The sequence below is a fragment of the Lutra lutra genome, chromosome 9 (assembly GCF_902655055.1).
Source record: "Lutra lutra chromosome 9, mLutLut1.2, whole genome shotgun sequence".
NCBI classification, from domain to species: domain Eukaryota; kingdom Metazoa; phylum Chordata; class Mammalia; order Carnivora; family Mustelidae; genus Lutra; species Lutra lutra.
In genome coordinates this window covers 7,498,354-7,519,060 of record NC_062286.1, presented here as the reverse complement: position 1 = coordinate 7,519,060, position 20,707 = coordinate 7,498,354, and the positions used below count along the sequence as shown (strand labels likewise).

Here is a 20,707-nt window from a genome sequence, read left to right as displayed (position 1 = left end):
GGCTCAGAGCGGGGGTGGGGCTCATCTTCCCTCCATTAATCCCGCGCACAGTGCTGGCTACCACGGGGGCCTGTTCAGTCCAGAAACTTGGGCTCTTCAGTGCTGGGGGATTTTCTTGGGGAAGAAATTTTTTTTAAGTAGTTTAAGTAGATTTTCAAATCTCAGGTCATTTGTTTATATTTAAGAGTGAAGGGCCTAAAAGAGCTTAATGGAAACTCTGAGGTGGGGAGACAGGACTTACCACTCAGTATGTGGTGACCCAGCCAAATTGTTTATTTGGGGACGCTTCAGATTGTAGTATCTTTTTGGCCTTTCTCTTGGCCGGTCAGATTCTCCTGCTTGGAGGGTGATGGCCGGGCTCCCAGCATCCTGAGAACTTTTGTCTTAAGGGCGTGGGGTGTGGGACCGGGGCAGCATTGCAGCCCCTTTGTACCAAATGCTTCCCTTGCCCTCAGGGTGCTGCTACCCCAGCAGGCACCTCTTTCCCTCCAGGGAAGAAACTTCTCCTGGGACAGGAGGGATTAAGGTCTGCCTTTCTTCTTCCCAGAATCACTGCTCCTGTTTCTTTCTTGTCCTTCTTACCCTTAAGTCTTTTTTAAGCTCATTTTCTATTGCTTTACTGGGGTTTTAGCAGAGATCAGAAGGAGATGCCTGTGTTCAGACCATCATCTTTACCCAGAAGTCTGCACCACAGACATCATAGCATTAAATTTCATAGACCGCATTGAAGGACTTGACTTGTTTCAAATGTTAAGGATTCCTCATATGTTACAATGTTGAGACACAGTATTCTATAGGAAGCGTCCTACTCAAATCTACAGATAATACTTCTTTGAAGTAGGGCTGTGGTGGGAACAGTGCTTTGAGATGTTTTTCAAATTTGAATGGCAGGCGGTTAGCCCGTGCGCACGTGTGTTTATAGGGTAGACAGCCGGCCGGACACTTAGAGACTCCCGTAGTGCATCGCGAACTACATCTGAGACCGCTCCTTTAAGTCAGCTGTGAAAACAAACAATTAGACTAGGAAGAATCTCCAAGGGAAGTATTTTTATAGCTAGGTCAGAAGAGTTATTATTTTATAGTTGTTGATCCAAAACATACTCGTCTTTAGGCAGTACGATTTATTTGTTTAAAATTAAGAAAAAAAGGGCATCTGGGTGGCTCAGTGGGTTAAGCCTCTGCCTTTGGCTCAGGTCATGATCTCAGGTCCTGGGATCAAGTCCCACATCGGGCTCTCTGCTCAGCAGGGAGCCTGCTTCTCCCTCTCTCTCTCTGCTGCCTCTCTGCCTACATGTGATCTCTCTCTCTGTCAAATAAATAAATAAAATCTTTTTAAAAAATTAAAATTAAGAAAAAAACTTAAGAATTCCAGCAGCATATTTTTTGTAACATGTTTCTCTATTACTGAATGTGATTACTTAATGAATAAAGTAAGAATTCATGCAGTTTAGCCTCCTTCTCTCGCTAGAGACCTGTGTGTTGCTCCCGGGCATCTACTGGTGTTCATCAGAATCCAGATGACATTCTCCCTAAACATTTAATTAATTTCTTTAGAGCAGTTGTAGGATCACAGCAGAACTTAGGGGAAGTCGTAGATCTCTCCTGTGTGCCCCACTGCGCCCACACATGCACAGCCTGTCCCCCTGACCACATCCCCCACCAGACGGGACATTGGTTAACTTGGTGAATCATCGGCCAAAGTCCATAGTTTACATTAGACTTGATGTATGTTCTCTAGATTTGGACAAATGTGTAATGACATGTATCCACCATTAGAATATCATACAGAGTATTTTCACTGCCCTAAAAATTGTCTGTGCCCTGCCTGTTCATCCTTCCTTCACCCTGGCCCCTGGCAACCACGGGTCTTTGTGCTTTGTTCACAGTGTTACCTTTTCCAGAATGCTATAGCGTTGGGATCATACACACGAAGTCTTTTCATATTGGTTTCCCTCACTTAGTAACATGCAGTTAAGGTTCCTCCATGTCTTTCCATGACTTGTTGGCTCATTTCTTTCTAGCATGGAAATCTCTGGCGTTGTCCGAACGTGCCGCGGTTTCTCCGTGCCCTTGCTGGAGGTCATCTTGGTTTTTTGGAACTTCTTGTCCTTTGCCCCACCCTCTGCCTCTTTTCCTGGCGCTCTTCAGTGCTGGGGCCTAACTCCTGGTAGCACCAGCCCTCCAGTCCCTGAAGCTGGACCTGTGCTTTTCATCCCCCTCCTGCCAGCTCCTGTGTAGCCGTAGCTGTCAGTCCGAACATGGAAGTGTGTCTCGCGGTCACGCTTTCTTCAAACCGTGTTTGTTCCCAGCCTAAGTCAGGCCCTGCCTCTTTTCTCGGTCTTCCTCATGCCTGATTTCTCCCTCGGCGGTCCCTCAGCTCCCGTCTGCCAAGGACTCGCACAGCGGAGTTCTCTCCTCGTCATCCGAGAGCCCTGGAGCACACCTCGAGCTGTCACCTGTCCCCTCCTCATCCTTCTCTTCCCTAGGAGTGCCCCCTCACCTGTAGAATAAAGGGCCCGGTGTTACGATGTTGATTTCCTTTACACTCTGGCCTGATCAAAAAATGCATTTTCAGATTTTGTCATCCTTGTGTCATCAGACTGTTCACCGCTCCTCGATGGGCTGGAAATGCCTTCAGCTTGGTCTGTTGGAACCTAGTCACCTATCCTCCCAGGTGCCACATCCCCCAGTGAGACCTTCTGACGTGTCTCTGGTCGGAGGTACTTTTTACCTCTGCTCTTAGAGCACTTTCAGCTTCGCTCAGCATCCTTCGTCTGGTGCCTTGGAGCCTCCAGGCTTTTGTTTGTTTCTGTTTTTTTTCTTTCTCGTTAGATTCTGAGCTAGCACCTTGGGATCAGGAACTAGATCGTATCTCTGTTTCTCCCTTGAACCTTAATCTGTCTTGGAAATGATATTTAATCAGGGAAGGCTTGTTCAGTGTATCTTTAATATATATTCAGTATGTCATAGAATTTCAGGTTAAGGATTTATCGGATTTGGGGTACATACCTGTAATAAACAGCCCCAGTTCCTTAATGTCTTATGACTCACCAAAGTTTTGTGTAGCTATATTCCAAGTACCACACTCAGAAATCCACTGCTTACAAGCAAGCACGAACAGCTTAGCTTCTCCAGTGCGCGTTCAAGTGGTTTAATTTACAAACCCTATGAAATAGGTTGATTTATCTGATTTCCAAGTCTGCAGCAGATAAGAAACCCTAGGAGAGCCCTGAGTGTAGAAGACTGTCATGTGTCCATGTGAACAGCTAAGCTTATGATGCCGTCTAGAAAACTTTCTGTTCAAGAATGGTACAATTAGAAAGGAACTTAATGTTGGCCCCAACCTATTCAAATGGGTCTCATTATCAGTTTTATTGTGTCAAAAAATTTACACTGTATCCTTTGCGAACAATTAAATGGCCTATGGAAAAAAATTGATGAGGCCTTCCTGTAAGAGATGGAAGTTTCCCTTATGTTTCCAGAGAATTCACTTAAAGTCAGGAAGCTTCCACCAGCAGCTCCCACCATGTTAATTCTTGCCTGATTATTGTTCTGTATTTCCTTTCCCAGTTTTGGAATATGAACTTGGAAAACACTGATATTACACTTGTAATAGCTATGCTTAAAAAGCCATGTTTCAAAAATACATATTTCCTTAAGAAGTGTTTTTTCATGAGAAATGTTAATTGAAGAAAATTCTTTCCAATGTAGTAAGCATAAATTTAAGCCAAAAAGGTTCATTCTTAGCTCATTATGTGTAATGGTCAAGTAATACGTATTGTTTGTGAAATAGATTAATAGAATCTATTTGCAGGTAGGAGACAAAACCCAAGGGTAGTTAGAAAGTTCTGGAAACTAGTTCTAAAGAAGTTTCCTAATAATTTTAATGTTGTGCCTTGTACAGCTTATTAATTTATAATTGACTGAAATGTTTTTAGGCCATCTTTCTGGTCAGATTTTATTCATACTAACTTTAAATTTCTGCATTCTTTTTGTCATAGAGCCTTCCTAATATTCTCACCGATGATCGGTTTAAAGTTATGTTTGAGAACCCTGACTTCCAAGTGGATGAAGAGAGTGAAGAATTTAGGCTTTTGAACCCACTTGTTTCGAAAATAAGTGAAAAACGGAAGAAGAAACTAAGACTCTTAGAGCAACAAGAACTTCGTGAACAAGTAATGTACTCCTTATCATGTTATATCTGCTGCTGTTTCTTTAACACAATGTTTTCTGTGTAAGTCAGAAGAGCCTTCGGGACACTTGGGGTGTAAGTGGTTTGCACTTCAGCTTGGAAATAGATCTTCCTTATTTAAAGGGATCCCCCCACCCCGATGCATGCAGTGTCACGTACCCCACGGATGACGGCGAGTTGGAAGAGAATAACAGGTCGGTGTTCGGTGGGGGTATGGAGCTACTGCTTACTATTTTTATTTTCAGGAAGAGGAGGAAGAACCGGAAGGAAAACCAAGTGATGCAGAGAGTTCTGAGAGTTCAGATGATGAGAAGGACTGGGTCGAAGAGGTCAGGAAGCAGCGCAGGCTGCTCCAGCAGGAGGAGAAGGTGAAGCGGCAGGAGCGGCTCCGGGAGGACCAGCAGACGGTCCTCAAGCCCCAGTTTTATGAGATCAAAGCAGGCGAGGAATTCAGGAGCTTCAAAGATTCTGCCACCAAGCAGAAGCTGCTCAAGTGAGTAACCCTGCTCTCGGGGGCCTTGCCGGGCTGCGGGGGCCTCCCTCTTCCTCGCGACCACGTGGCCCTGAGGAGGACATTTTGGTCTTTGGAGTTAAAGCACCACAAGGCTTGAGGGGAAGTACACTGGTCTCTATGGTGAGGACTGTTAATAACCCTCTGAGCTGGTTTCCATAAAGTCAGGCCCGGGGCCCGGCCCTGGGAGTACTGGCCAGTTACGTAAGAACACGTCTGTGCTGCGCTGGTCACACACGTGTGTCATCCTTGCTTCCTTCTGTCCGCTGCGCCGACCCACAGGTGACCGTTTGATTCTATGCCCTACGATCAGTGCTTCTCCATATAATGGTAATTGGGGGGCAGCAGATTCTTGGCATCTTAGCAGAAAGCTGTTTTTCTTAATTAGAATTTCAGTTACGTTTATCCGTATCTCAGCTTGCCTGATTACTTGGTTACTTGGAAAATCTGCCAGACGTTTTAAGCCTTTTGCGGGAATATTGAGAGATGAGAAAGAGTGGTAGTCTGGACTAGTCCGATACATAGACACAGAAAGTGGGATGGTGGTTCCCCGGGGCTGGGGTGGGGGGTGGGGGAGATGCCACTTAATGACGTACAGAGTTTCAGTTTTGGATGAAGAAGTTCTGGAAACGGATAGTGGTGGTGGTTACACAGCAACGTGAATATATTTCACCTCGGTAAAAAAGTCAACACTAAAAATATTATTTGGACACTTAGAGTTGTAGGCGGCTAAGTAAGGAACAAACTAGGTCCTCAGTGCCAGATCGTGTGCAAGCCGTAGGTAGGTAAGTCTCTGCTCTGAGAATTCCGGGGCTGGGTATTAATGTGACAGGCGGTCCTGGTGGAGAATCTTACAAGAAGAGCCGGAAGGTCTGGGGAGCCCAGGGAGGAGGAAAGGGAGGAGGGGTCTGGCGGGTGGATGAGGTACGGGGTGGGGGGCAGTACCAGTTCTCTACCTCACTTCTCCAGCTCCTGGCTTCCTGTTTGGAAGGTAGGCTTTTCCGGATGCAGGAAGTGGGGAAAGGGTGGAGAGGACATCAGTGGACAGGCTGAATTGTTTCCGGAACGGAGATATGGCTGGTCCTCGTCAGCTCACCAGCTTCTAGCACGTAACTGGGATACCTGATGTTGAGTGAATCCTTCAACTTGGAATCCAGGAACATCTCAAAATTCTGGTTCTAACGAATAAAAAGATCGGCTGGTAAACAAGGAGTCTAGTAATAGGGTCCGTATCTTTGGAAGGTATTTTTACCACTTTTCTTTTAATAGCAACTTCCTGGAGGTCACTTACATAACATACAGGTCAGCTGCTTACAGCGTGCAGTCCGTCGTCTCTGGTGTATTCACAGAGCTGTGCGGCTGTCACCACGACGCATCTCTCCCAAATGAGGCCCCGTGCCCCATAGCGTTCGCCGCCATCTACCCCCAGCCCACCCCATCCCCAGGCAGCCACCAGTCTTTCTGTCTCTGGATTTGCCTGTTCTGCGTTTCCTGTCAGTGGAACCATACACTGTGCACCGCTCGCACTGGCTTCCATCAGGTTCGTGTTCGTCTGCGCTGGAGCATCTGTCGGCCCTCTCTCGTTTCTGTTGCCCAGAGCACTTCTGGTGTGTGGGAGGACCCTGTGTCCTTCATCGTTCGCTGGCGGATGGACCTGTGGGTTGCTCCACGTTTCGGCTGTTGTGAATAATGCTGTTGTGAACGGCTGTTGTGAACGTTTGTGCGTACGATCTTACCAGATCGCTTCATCTCTCCGGGCTGCACACCTAGGAGTGGAGTGGCTGTCGTACGTAGCGTAATGCTTAACCTTTTGAGAAGCTGCCTGCCTGCCTTCCAGAGAGGCTGCTCCATTTCACGTTCTCGCTAGCAGCGCGGGCAAGCTCACTTTTTATGTACCTGTTAGTCTCGAAGGTTCAGCTGGGAGTCCTGCTCAGAGGCAGAGGGAAGACCGGTTGTTTGTAGGTTTCCGATTCTGTGGAGTGAGTTTCTTTGTTAGGTTGTCCACTGGTTCTGTCTTGCTTTATTTACTTGGCCGCTGGCTCCTGACTCAGTACTAGACCCAGGTGGGGACTTGATAAGGTTTTGTGGAGCTGTGACTCTCTTGTGCCTTGGCTGCACGTCAGGCAACTCTGGAAGTTCCCTTTCAAGGCTGGCTGAGAGAGGACCCATTTGCTCCCAGGCCTCCACTGGCCAGGAAAACCTGGGGACAGTTGTCTTCAGGTAAGCACGGTAACGTGATTTGGAGGCGGGAAGGTGCCTCCCATCGTTTTTGTTCTGCCCGTGGGTTGTAGCAGGACATTAATAAGAGAACCAAAAGGATGGAAATTTAGTATTTAGTGGTTAAATAATAGCCAAGTTAATACACCACAGTTCAACATTTTTACTCCGTTAAACCTTTTTTTTTTTTTTGAGAGGAGGAACTGTGTGAGTGATGGTGCTTCGAGCTTAAAAGGAGAGTCCTGCTGCTTAAAGTAATAACCCTTTGGTATGAACAGCCTGCAGTTTGCTGGCCTTTTGGCACAAACTGCTCACTGAGTTCTAGTCTTGACTGGATTATTTTGGCAGACCCTGAACTTGCAGTATCTTTGTGTTATTTAATGAAACATTGAACCATTATCCTTCAGAGAACCAAAGTGATGCCTTTTGCTTATTCTTTGAGTTACCACGAGGCAGTCAATAAAACACAGCATCAAAACGGAGTGTATTAGGTTTTAAAGGTTCACCTGAACTTGCCCAACTTTAAAACGTTTTCTGAAAGGCAACAGTGAATTACGAACCCGAACTCCGTACTTGAGTGAGTCGTCCTCTTTGCCTGGCCTGGTGACACGGCGTCACACCCGCACCTCCGAGTGTCAGCGCGTGTTTGCGTCCCGACGGTACCGGGCTTTGTGAGTGTCTTCAGCCGCCTGGCGGCCTCGCTGGCCGCCCGTTCATCCGTCAGACCGTCGCCGAGTGCCCGCCTGGGGTGAGCGGTGCCATCTGGAGCCGGGGCTGGAAAGGCGAGTGCGGCCCCCAGGACCGCAGCCTCCCCGGCCCCACCGTGGCTCTGGACGGCACAGGGCCACGCGGACAGCGCACGAGAAAGGAAGGGGTTTAAGTTTTGGAGACTGAAGGAAGTTTTTACGAGAGGTCGTACTGACACTGGTCGAAGACAAAGACAAAGGGTTGAACACCCACAGCAGGGTGGGGGAGACGGCGGGCGAACAGGGAGCACTGCTGAAGCCATGGGATGTGGTCGTGGCGCTCCAGGGGCGCGTCAAGTGACCGGGGAGCAGCCCACACACGGCTAAGCCACTGAGATTACCAGCAGCAAATCTGTTTCCAACCCCATCCCCAAATCATGTGAATACCTACATAATAGCAGTCCATGTTTGTTACAGAAAATAAAAATAAAAACTTAGAGGCATAAAAGTCCCTCTTTCCCAGAAACTGGTCATGAAGTATTTCAGTTTGAGAGAGAAACTGCAGGGAAGGGCCCCTGAGCTCAGCTAACAGACTGTTCAGTCAGAAGTAAGTGATAAAAGCCTGAACTGTGGGGCAGGGGGACCTGGCAGCTTAGCGCCAAATTACTCACAAGACTGTCTAAGAATAAGAGAGGAAAATGGGCTTACAGCCCAAGGTTGTTTGGTTACTAACTTAATAGCAAAGGAGAAAGGAATGGTCAGGCAGTGTTGAACTGTCTGGCCGTGTTGCCACCAAGGTCAAGGAGACGGAGTGAAAACCAGGTTTAAGGTTGCAAGCACTGAGCCAGCTATCAGCCCAGGAAGTGTGCGGTGCCGAGTGTCTTGGTGACGTTCAGTAGGGAACCCGAGACCCAGGGGATGGGCCAGAGACCTGGGGGTGAGCAAGCAGTCCCGTGTGCTTGTGGCCCACTCGGAGTGTGCAGAGTGCGGTGAGGGTGAAGAGCGGAGCCCCTGGCGAGCAGCAGGTATTTTCTGAGTCTGTGGTAAAAAGCGCACAGCTGTCCTTAGAACGATACACCTGCACGCGGAGCACAGCTGCTTGTTTTATAGGTGTCGCCGGTGAAATTGACCGCCAAGGGCTAAGGGTTCCAGTTTGGAAGACAAGCAGAGGAGAAGGAGGTAGTAAAGATCACTGAGGAGTTTTCAGAGTTGTAGGCGGAAAGCTGGAAAGAGCCAAGCAGGGAGAAAGCAGGGAGAAAGGGTGTGGCGCAAATGGCAGAGGGAGCCCGGAGGGCCGTGGGACAGAGCAAAGCCATGCTCATCTTGCCGGGACCAGCTTCTTCAGGCATCAGCCCAAATGTTGGAGGGCAACAGACGGATGAATGAATAGAGATGATAAATTGTGAGCGGTTAATGTGGATGATTCTTCCAAGGAGTTTGGCAGGAAAAGGAAGGCATCAAAGCCAACAGGTTGATGGGGAAGGTCTTGTCGGCTTAGGAGAGCTAGAATGTGTCAGTGGGCGGGGAGGGATTACCTGTGGCGAGCAGACAGTGATGCAGGAGACCGAAGTGACAGCTGAATTCAGAAAGCTCTCGGGAGGAGACGGGCCTGGGGTAAGGAGGGGACCTCAGAAAGGACGGGGGTACACCCTCAGCCCGATGGGAGGCCGTCGGGATGGATGGGTAGAAAGTGGGGCTGTTCATGCCGCAGGCCTGTCAGGAGTCTGGGCAATGGGCCTCTCTAGTACCTGGGGCAGCGGCCGGCGGGGGAGGTTCTGGCGGGGACGTGCTGGGGAGCCTGGAGGAGAGGTCTAGAACAACACGGCTTCCTGGAGCCCAGGAGCTGGGGCCGTCTCTCCTCCCCTCCCCACCAGGCGGCCCTTAGGTGGGAGGGCCTTCTTTGAAGCACCTAGCCTGTGGTCCGTCTTGGACATTGAGAGATTTCAGAGCCATTTCCTGCCTTGGAGGAGCTCATCTTCTTCCCCAGGTGACTTTAGTACCCCTTGGGTCGCTGCTTATCGTGCCTGCAAATTTATCCCTTTGTGGACAAGCTGTGGCCCGTTTTACTCTCCAGCTGATTTTTCTCACTGCCGGTGGGTGAGTGCTGAAGGAACATGGTCTTTTTTTTTTTTTAAGATTTTATTTATTTATTTGACAGACAGATCACAAGTAGGCAGAGAGAGAGGGAAGGAAGCAGGCTCCCTGCTGACCAGAGAGGCTGATGCGGGGCTCGATCCCAGGACCCTGAGATCATGACCAGAGCCGAAGGCAGAGGCTTTAACTCACTGAGCCACCCAGGTGCCCCTAAATCTAATTTTGAAAGCAGTTCAATTCCAAAGTTGCACTTAGATAACCAAATCTCTTCTTATTCAAATTGGTACGCACTCAGGTGACCTGTAAGCATCCTTCCACTATAATACGTTAAGAATGTAGAATAGCAGGTGAAAGTCTCCCTTTTACCCCCACACTCCCTCCTGGAGGTCACTGCTGTGTGTGCCTTTCTAGAATTCAGGGGCTCCAGTGGGTGCACGCTCACGCATGCGCAGTGCTGGCGGTCCTCTCCTGGATGTGAATGTCCCTGCTGATCCCGTTGCTAGCGAGTCGCTCTGTCCACGTAGCGATGAGCGTAGAAAAGTTTTCTTTGCAAGTGCGTGTGGGCCTCCCAGTAGCTGCACTGCTGGTTCATAAGGTGGACGGGCCATAACGTGTGTCAGTGTTCCCTCGGTTGGGAGGTTCAGGTTATTTCTAGTTTTCCTCTTCCCCTTTTCCAGTTAGGAATCCGTACACCCGTGCAGGGATTTCTTCAGACTGTACCACCCAGTGCCAGAACTTGCTGGATCACAAGGGGTCACATCGCCCTGGAGAGAGGCTTCGAGCTCTCCGCGCTCTTACCAGCATGCCTGTTCCCCACACTCGCAGCGGCAGGGGTCGGCAGGCATCTCTGTGACTCTGGGCAGAGCTGATCGGTGCCGAATGCAGATAGACTGGTCACGTTCGTCCGCATCTCCCGACACGGGCGCTTCGAGGAACGTGCAGACAGACAGGAGGCATTGAGATGGAGTTTTTGGTGACCTTTCGGTATTTCTGTAGATACCCGTCGAAGGTACTCGGCTCTGAACAGAGTGTTTCACATTTGCTCTTTGCTGTAGGTTCTGCTTGTCCACTGCCTGCCTGTTCCCTTTGGTGTGGACGGTGGAGGAGCGTGTCCTTTCTTTTGAGTTAAGTCCTCTGAATGCTGAATGAACGCACCTGCCTCCACACAGAGTGCTTTTAAAAAACTTGGTTGAGGAACATTATTTCCTGGGGCATAAAATAAATATCTAATTTGATGTTTCCCCTTGTACTTCATGCCCATTTTTTTTAAGATAGCTTTTCTGAGAACTCTGGTTCTCCCCCCCCCCCCCGCCTTAGCCCTGTCCTTTGTCCTGTGCTGGAAAATTCTATCCTTTCAACCTTTGGAAAGTTGACAGAGGTTGGAAGCTCACATCTGTCTTCTTAGCAGTCCCCATAAAATGGTGGGGGGGTTGGTCCTCTTGTGACTGTAACATTTTTTTCTCTAACGTTCTTAACCTTCCTTATCGATGTCACACCGTGTGGATTTCTGCATTTTGTTCTTCTGTTACAGCAGACCGTTTTCAGGTGTCTGTCTGCTGCTTAAATCGGCTCTGGCTGGATTCATTCTCAGGTAGCTGGCTTAGGACCTGCTGGTGAGCAGCCACATACTGTAAACCGACTTTCAAAGGGAGGGAAGTGGAACTCGCTTTAATGTAGAAATCTCCACACTCAGTGCCTGTGTCTGATCTTCTGCCATGGCTCGTTCTAAAACTCTGCTCGTCTTTCCAAGCAGCCCAGACAGAACAAGTTTTTACAAGCGCACATTGAAAGTACATTGAGAGAAAACCAGAATTCATATACCCTATCATGGAGGAAATAAGGTCATTCTTAAAAGGGTAGTAATTGCCCACAATTTACTTGAAAAGTCACTTTCTTCCCAAATTAGTGTTTGCTGTGTGCCACCCTGTCTCAGCGGCTCCATAGCTCTTCGGAAGCCATGAAAGGAAAGAACGAGAAGGGCACGAACAGGCTCAGGAATGCGCTTAGGCGGACATATTTCCCTCCACGCCGGAGCCGCTGACACTTCACGTCTGCGTTCTCGCAAAAAAGCCAAACTAAACCAGAGCTTCGTTTCATTCCGGCTGTCGTGTGGAAGCTTGTCATTCGGAAGGCTTTGTGGACGCGTTTCCTGCACAAAACGGTATAAATCAAGTTCGGTCTGACACACTCCTGGAAACCAGAAATCCTTAAATTGGAATCCTGGTTTTAGACTCGAGTCCTCACATGGCCCGGGGCGAGTCATTTAGCGCCTCGCCTCCCTTCTCGCCATCTATAAAGGATAAATACTTGTGTCTCAGGGATGTTGAAAGGATTAATTAGTTCGTCTGTAAAGCACTTTGAAGATGAAAAGTACTTTAAAAGTGCTTCTTAATAACATTATTGCTTAGAAAAGAGTGCCACTTTCATGCTAACCACTTCACGTCTCAAGTTAGGGAAGGAAGGCGTGTTCGGGACGTTACTGCTCGTCGTAAACCGGAGATAAGTCTCCCCTGGTGCGGACATCAAACATTTCCTGCGGAATTTCAAAGGGGCATCGCTTTATCTTGCGGGCCGTTTAGGAGAAGGCTTCTGCTCAGTAATTAGTTATGAAGACTGTATTTCAGGCAAAAGCAAACCCTTCGCCCGATTCAGCCATTTCTAAATTCAGTCAGGTGTTTTTACAGGGTCACCCGAGGGGCACACTCAGCTCTGGTCGGTACAGGGAGGATCGGAAAGGGAAGCGTTCACCTTTCTTTGGAAGAGGGAACAGCAGACAAGAGAGAACCATATTCTCTTCCTCTGGCTTCCTGGGCCCCCTCCTCCCGTTTCCATCATGGGCACCCATGGGTGTTGCCGCCTTGGCTGGTTCTCCAAGCGTCAGAGCTGCCCTGGGAAGTCACCGTTTTTCCCCTCCAAGCCCAGTTCACAGAAAGGGCCACGTTCTGGTTTTCTGCTAGAACATGAGTACTGCGACATGCAAGGAACGGTCACCTGTTCCAGGTACAAACTGGACATCGTGATCGCAAAGCCGGGTAGGGTGGGGGTTCTGGTGCGGATGGCACCCAGGCCACAGCGGGGCCTAGAGACCCTAGAAAAGTGTGGAAAACGTGATCAAGAAACGCGATGAAATTTCCACTGGGGGAAGAGAAATTCAAGTAAGAAAGTGGAAGGAAAAGGCACCGAGAAAAGTAGCAGTGAAGTGAACAGACCGAATGGAATTTACCCGCGGAGCTTTCGTTTGCTGTCTGTGGTCAGAAGGAGTCATGTCCCGGGGTCCGTACGTGGGTGGTGAGTGTCGCCCAGGGAGCTGAGAGCAGGTGAAGGGCGCCTCCGGACTCGCATGGCGCTTCTCCCTGGCTTCACCTGGAAGATCTGCCCGGGGTCTTCCCTCCGAGAGGTGACTGGGCGGCGGGAGCGTGAAGCGCTCGGCAGCCTGCCTGGCGCGGGGCCTCAGTACAGAACACTCCAGAAATGTCCGTGCCACTGACCGTTCCAGTCCATCACGGGCTTCAGAAATAGCTCTCCTCCCATGACAGCTTCAGAAATGTGATTCAGCAAGATCAGGAGCGGCCCTTGAAAATCTGTTTGGAACCACCATTTGAAATACCAAGCGAGCAGGTGTTTTGGCAGCTGCTGTCTTTACTGTGCAGCTGCTGAGCGCGAGCGAGGATGGTCTGCCCCCCGTTCTTCCCGCCATTGCGGTCCGCGAATGCCATTTTCTGTCTCTCCCATAAGTGTAACAGATTTTCTTCATGTCATTCTAATTAAAACTTGTTTCAAATGCCAAATCAAAACAGTGCTAATTAATGTGTCATTCTCTTAAATCTCCTCCAGTAAAACCCTTGAAGATCGTTTGAAACTCGAAGCAAAAAATGGCACGTTGAGCGTAGCAGACACCACAGTCGGAAGCAAACAGTTGACATTCACGTTAAAGAGGGTAAGTTTTCCGATGTGATTTTGTGAATTCAGGAAAGGAACATAGGCTTCCAGTAGCACCATGCATGTATCTGACCTCCGCATGGCCTTCCTAGGCTCGTCCCCTGTTGAGGTAGCCATGTTCCTGTTCTAGCACTTTTCCTGCAGCCGGAGTCCCTCCGGGACTGGGAGCGAGCCTGCAGCTTGGTGGAGCCTGAGCCCGAGCGGGGCCCCTGCTGTCCTGACGGAGGCGGGCCCTTAGCGACCCAGAGCTGGCCGTGCTGGTGTGGAGCTGGCTGTGGGGTTTCTGGGTCGCTGGGCCACCTCAGTGCAGCCTTGTAAAGTGAAAGCCCTGACTGTCCAGGGCTTAGAATTCGGGGTAAGATGAAAATAAGATGCCTCTAAGATTACTAGTGTTTTGCGAAAAACCAAAAAAGCACTAATAAGTGCTTGGCCCCATGGTGGGGTCCGGCAGAGGCTGTGAAACTGTGTGGGGAACTATAGCAATTTATGTGTGATTTTACCTGTTTGTATCATTAGAGCAACAAAATTGTAACTATCAAATCTCATGTTTAGGAATAATTAGGGATTTGTGTAGTGTCCAGTAAAAATCTCCTTTGATACTAGGTATGTGATTGATTTAGGTGAAATCTCAGGTTTTCCCAGGATTTTTGTGTATACTTTTTTTTTTTTAAGTAAACTCTACTCCCAACGCGGAGTTTGAACTCACGACCCCACCGTCAAGAGTCACATGATCTACCAACTGAGCCGGCCAGGCACCCCTTGTGTATACTTTCTAATGCGTGACTGGATATAAGGGGAAAGTTCGTGCTTTAGTATTATTTACAGTTGGCACATAAATAAACTAGGATTAAGGCCCAAATCCAGTTTTCAGGTTTCCTGTACTGCAGTTTCTCACCAGACCATTGGCCAGGCTGCTTTTAATAAGGCATGACACATGTCCACCTCCCCCCTTCTCTGGGCCAGCCTGCTGGCGACTGTGGGCGAGCAGCTGGGGCAGGATGGGGAAGCAGAAGGAAAGGAAACTTGGGAGATGAGCTACCTGCCCTCTCGGTCATACGGGACTGGGCATGTAGCGCTGATGTCCTCTGGTGCAGCCTGCCAGAGAGAGGCTGGTGGGTGTCCCTTTCCGCATGGGGCTCTGTCTGTGGGACAGTCGCCGCTGCTTCCAGGCTCCTCTGGAGGCTCCTGCCTTTGTGCGGAAGGTCTGGCAGGACTCTGCAGAACTGTTCCCCCAGCAGACCCGCGGGGTGCGAGGGTGCAGAAGAGCGCCTAACGGACGAGCTCCCGCACCTGTTCATCTTTATTCGGCCTGTCGCTTTCCAAAATTATGTGGACAGGGGACACTTTGGGGGATACTTCATAACGTGACGAAACCAAATATTAAGTCACCAGTGCAGGTTGATTCTACAAGGGCCCTGATACCGTAGTTCGGTGAGCCCGTGTGCATGCTCCTCTGGGTTTCTGGGTGTCCCATCAACAAGTGTGTACCCTGGGGTGTGTGCTTCGGGGACTCAGGGCGAGACAGACGGGGCCCTTGCTCTGCAGCTGTGTCTGCTGAAAGAAGGACACACCCGGCTGTGTCCTTACACTGTGGCAGGTGCTCCAGCAGAGGACAAGGCACTGTGAGGGCGTCTGGTGGGGCCGGACCCAGACCGTGGGGCCAGGGAGGGGGAGGTGCTGTGAGGTCGGGTCTCTAAGCTGCGTGAGAGCCTTGAGGGGTCAGACAGGGTGCCAGGCAGCGGGTGGCACTGAGGCAGCCTTGTTTGAGGATCTGAACGAGAGCCCGTGTGTGTCGGACGAGGTCAAAGGGAAGAGGGTCAGACTGAGCGGAGACCACGCGGCTCCAGCCCAGAGGTCCGTGTGAGGCACTTACCGGAAGTCCAAGTGGGACTGTGGGAAGCTGTTGAAAAGTTGTAGTTAGCAGAAGACTGACCCTTTTTACTTCTGAAAACTGACCAACTGTTGCCCGGGGGTGGAGCCAAGCGGTGGCTCTGGGGATATGCCAGGAGGAGCCGACGGGATACAGTTTATTGGGACTCTTGAAGAATAGTAATAATCAGAAAAAGAACTTAAGGAATTTTTCAGAGCCCCAGTCTCACAGATCGCTCTCCTTCCCCACTACTCCCCCACCTCTCAGCATTTTATTTTTATTTATTTATTTATTTATTTTTTTATTTATTTGACAGAGAGATCATAAGCAGGCAGAGAGGCAGGCAGAGAGAGAGGAGGAAGCAGGCTCCCTGCTGAGCAGACAGCCCGATGCGGGGCTTGATCCCAGGACTCTGAGATCATGACCTGAGCCGAAGGCAGCGGCTTAACCCACTGAGCCACCCAGGCGCCCTAGCATTTTATTTTAAAATATGAAATAATGCCCACTGGAGGTGATCGGGAACGTCTCCTTCAAGAGCAAAATACGAAGGAGGATTTTAGGTGCACAGAGTAACACAGGTCAGCGTAAAGCAGCCTAATAAGGGGACTGAAAGGCAATATTTTCCAGGTTTTAGAACTTATAGCCCAACAGTGCTTTCTCGGTTTACCTTTTGTGCAGTTCCAGCGGCTGGGAATATCTTTCTGAGCTTTGCATTCAAAAGTTGGTACCCTCAGAACCGTCAAATGTGCTTTTAAAACCAGGCGGCTCTGACCTCCGTTGTGGGTTCTGCACTGGCTCTCTTCTCTCCGAGAACTGCTGCTGACAGCCATGGGCCTCCTTGGGGTGGATGGAGCCACCTGCTCTGCCGGCACGAGCATCCCCACGGGAGGCATGCCTCGGAGCAGTGAGCCTGCGAACCCGTGTGCCCACTCCAGCCGGGGACCTGCAGGCGACTTGTCTGCTGAGCCCTTGTTCAGGCTTTACGGCAGCAAATCTCGGGCTTTCCAGGGGAGTTGGACTTTTTGAAAACAGCCAAAGATTCTTGAGAATCTGTTCTGGTGATTGATCTGGTGGTGGCTGTAACACGCCTTTGGTAAATGCAACTATCTGTGCGTGTTTGGGGCAACGTAAATAAACCCATGGTCCTGGCTAATGCCCGGCTCGGCCTGGCGGGAGTGGAGTCCGGGGCCAGACTTGGTGCCCTGAGACCCCCGGGCAGCTTTGCTCCCTCCGCCCGGCTGTGTTGGCGGTGTGACGGGGGTATTCTCATGGTTACAGAAGCGGGTGTTGGGGTTTTCTTTCTCTTTCTCTCTCATATAATTTTCTCCCTTAGTCCGAACAGCAGAAGAAGCAGCAGGAGGCTGAGAAGCTGCACCGACAAGAAAGGAGAACCCTCCGCCGCTCAGCCGGTCACCTGAAGTCCAGACACAGACGCGGCCGGCCGTTCCACTGACTCTGGAAACGCTCCACCCTGCTCGCGGCTCGGGAGGGGCGCCCAAACTGACCGTCGTGGCAGCACGCAGAACAGTTCATGTAAACTCTTGGTACGTGGGCACGGTAAAGGTTTGGCACCTGTCCCCATGCCTTCTGCGGCAGACTTGGAGACCGCCCCCTGCCCCGCACTGGGCAGTGCGTCGCCCTGTGACCTAGGGGCACTGTCTGTATGTCGTTGTTCCCCATAAACACTGTCTGTTTTCCCCCCGGTTTTAATCAAGTGAGGCCAGTGGTGGTTTTCCGACATTGTGAAATGTGTACCATGAAATGGGAGGTTATTCTGTGCTAAAAATGCAGATCGGCCTTGTTGTAGGTGCGTTTTCCTTGCGGGGCCTGCTGCCCTTCGGTGTTGACCCCCAGGAACCTGTTCCTGTCTCACCCTAGCTGTCGTGCGGGCCGTGTTTGCATTTCTGTATTGGTAGTTTGTGACTTGTTTATGTTGGGGGGGGGGGGTTGTTTAAAACATCTTTATAAAAAGAATATAATTTAGTAATAACCTAAAAAATGGAAGCTACTGGTCATTCTCTTAACTTTTTACAAGATTAAATACAGATTTTTTTTTTTTTCTGTTTTTTAAAGTGCAATTTAAGATAAACTGGCTGGAGAAAACATTTATAAAAATAAATACCCTCATTTGAATAGCTTCTTTGAGAAAGAGCCATTTTTGAGTTAATTTGAAAATTGAATTCGGTTTCCCTAGTTCTCAGGAATCAATGTGATTTTGGAGGTGTGTTTCTTTATGTACAGCTGGGACCGGGGCTCTTTGGCCTCTAAATGATGGAATCTGGCTGGAAATGCACTCAGCACAAAGGGAGAGATGGTGCGACGGGACCAGGCTGCAGGCTGTGTAAGCAGACTCACCGACAGCCGGGTCGCGGCCCCAGGCTCTGCCAGATCGCTTTCCTCTTTTCCTCCTCCTGTTGCAGTGCTGGTCCTTAGGCCTTCAGGTCTCCCCCACTCTCTTTCCTTGGCGTCCTTCTATCCTGTCCCTGTCGTATCTCTGTTGCTTCTGTACAGACATATGTCCACTTCTGAGAGGTGCAGTCTGTTTCCAGAAAAAAAGATGTGCTTGGCTGTGGGGGGGTGGGTGGTGTGTGTGTGTGTGATATGTGTCTGTGACGTGCGTGTGTCTGGTGTGTGTGTGGGTTATGTGTATGGACAGACACCGTCACCAGAGTCTAGTTACCTGGGCACCCACCCAGCTTGTGGTCTGGGACCAGAAGCTTCACCTGTTGCCACTCTCTGCTCCTTTGGCCTCCCGTCCCCTGCCTCCTCCCAAAGGAAGGGGCCTGGGCTCTTGCTTGTCTGTGTGTTCACGCTGATGGCTTCCTTAGAGGGAAGGATTTCGGAAGTTAAGGGAGGCTGCTGCTGGCCAGAGTGTGTCCCCAGGGCTGGGCGGTTGCACTGCAGACCTGTATCCCGGGGTCAGGGCCTTCCGCATACCTGCCTGGCCTTCCGGGCCGTCTCTCTCCCTTTCCTTCCTTCTCGGTGGGGGAGGTGGGGGAGCCTCCCTGTGGAGTGGGGAGCGAGTAGGCCATGGCGCTGAGTCCCAGGCGCAGTGGCAGGAGCTCGCGGGACGTGATCGTGTGCTCTGTGACGCGGGGCTGTGTGTCCAGTGTGGCCGGGGCAAGGGCCTGGGACGCTGCAGCGGAACCACCCAGCCCAGGGTTGGATCCCGGCCCTGCCGCCCACCAGCTCTGGAATCTTGACTGTTTGACCTCCTGGAGCGTCCGTCCCTCCCATAAAACGAGCCCCAGGCTTCATTGTCACGAGAGTAAAAGGACGTACTCGGTGCAGTGAGCACTGAGCGCGGCGTGGGGCCGGTGAGTGCTCGGTAAAGCTTGTCTTTCACCTGCCGCCCCTCCCGCACCTGAGCACACAGCCCTCCGAACTCCCAGGACTTCTTAATACCGAGGCTTTTCCAGGGCAGGGGTGCCCCTCGGCTTTTGTCCTGGGGCGTTCCTGAAAGGGCGGGTGGAGGACCTGAGCTGCATCTGTGTTGGCCATTCAGGGGGCACAGAAACCGCCCGGCCCCAGGGCTCGCTCACCAGTGCCCTGCGCCAGCCCCGCCTCTCGGGCGCTGACATTCTCCGGGTGCCTGCCGCAATCCTCACCTTCCTCTGCGGGGCACGTCACGTATTCTGGAGCGTGTTTGTTCATAACAGATGACCAGCCCTCGGTTGCGGGTCTCCGCCAGGAACCCACACGCAGACCGCTCATGGCCCGGCCCACGGGTGGGGGCTTGGTTTTCACAAGACTGTCCCGGGGGCTCCAGAATGGTGGCCTCTCCCCTGGTCCTGCTCCGGATCCCCTCATTCTCTAATGTCCCTGGCCTGATGCCTTGATATATTTTTAAACAACTATTTTCAAAAAAGTTGTTTTCCGCAGTCGGGGCAGGGAGTGGGGAAAGTGGCCGGGGCGTGCTGGGGCGCCGTGGGACATCTGGGCTCTGGCTGGTTCTGCCGCTTAACCTGGGCGGTGAGCTACTCTCCCAACTTGGACACCCTTCTGTACGCACGTTATACTCCAATGAAAAACTCCTCTTAGAAAGGAATTGTTTCAGCAAAGTCACCTGTACCCATTATAACAACTTATTCCCATCAACCCCCCGAGATGTATTTGTTCCAGTATTTTTCTGTTCTATAAACAAGCATATACACACGTGTTAGTCATCTAGTGGGGCCATACTGTTTATGCTCTTCCTCGCCTGGAGTTTTTTAACTAATTTTCTCAAGTGTGGACAGAGAGAGATGTCCTTCATTCTTCTATATAAACTTCAGAGTATTTTATCGCGTGGTTCATGCATAAGCCAACTCTTCTCCTGTTGGTGATCATGCTTTAAAAAAGTCACATCTATAGTAAGTATAACCCAACTTACTTTTTTCTTCTTTTTTTTTTTTTAAAAAAAAGATGTATTTATTTATTTTAGCAAGAGTACGCGTGAGTGGGGGGTGGGACAGAGGGAAAGGAAGAGAGAATATACTCAGGCTCCCTACTGAATGCACAGCCCAGCACGGGACCCGATCCCAGGACCCCGAGATCACAACCCGAGCTGAAATCAAGAGTCGGACGTTTGACCGAATGAGCAACCCAGGTGCCCCATAACCCAGCTTATTTTTAAAATGGACATAGTAACTTCATGAAACACCTGAATGTAGCGAAGCAATCGACATGTCATTTCCATTTTTTCTTTTTTTGTATATGGGTTTTGAGAGAATTTCGGTTCTCTGGTTAGGATATAGTTTTAGCTTTATCCACCGTTTGTCAAAAGAGCAGAGGCAAATACCTGGCCACGTAATCAGACTAATCTTAATGACATTCTCTTCAGTACCGTTTATGGAGTGTTATTATGCCTGCAACTCTGATTATTAAGAATTTCCTAGACGCCAGGGTGGCGCAGTTGGTTGAGCGTCTGCCTTCAGCTCAGGTCCTGATCCTGCATCGGGCTCCCTGCTCGGCGGGGAGCCTGCTTCTCCCTCTGCCTGCTGCTCCCCGCTTGTGCTCTCAGACTCTCTCTCTGACAGATCCAGAAATAAAATCGTCATCACTGCCCTGACCTTGGAGCTTCTAGAACACTCTGGGCGTTCTCTTAAGCCAGGGCCTTGCAGATGCATTTCCTCTGCTTGCAGTGCTCTCCGTCAGCCACTGTTGGTACGTCTGTGTCACACTTCAGGGCATAACCACCCTGTGTAAAACAGTCATGG

The 20,707-nt window shown here is 50.3% G+C and overlaps 1 protein-coding gene across 1 annotated transcript in view; it reads left to right on the top strand.

The window, feature by feature from the left end:
• The window catches only part of NOL10 (nucleolar protein 10), an 87,305-nt gene extending 69,658 nt beyond the window's left edge, over positions 1-17,647 (top strand). The window contains exons 18-21 of the mRNA XM_047745460.1: positions 4,002-4,175; positions 4,438-4,685; positions 13,535-13,637; positions 16,843-17,647. Of these exons, the coding sequence (XP_047601416.1) occupies positions 4,002-4,175; positions 4,438-4,685; positions 13,535-13,637; positions 16,843-16,962 (645 nt within the window). The 3' untranslated portion in view covers positions 16,963-17,647. The remainder of the gene's footprint in view (positions 1-4,001; positions 4,176-4,437; positions 4,686-13,534; positions 13,638-16,842) is intronic.
• Positions 17,648-20,707: the final 3,060 nt, after the last annotated feature.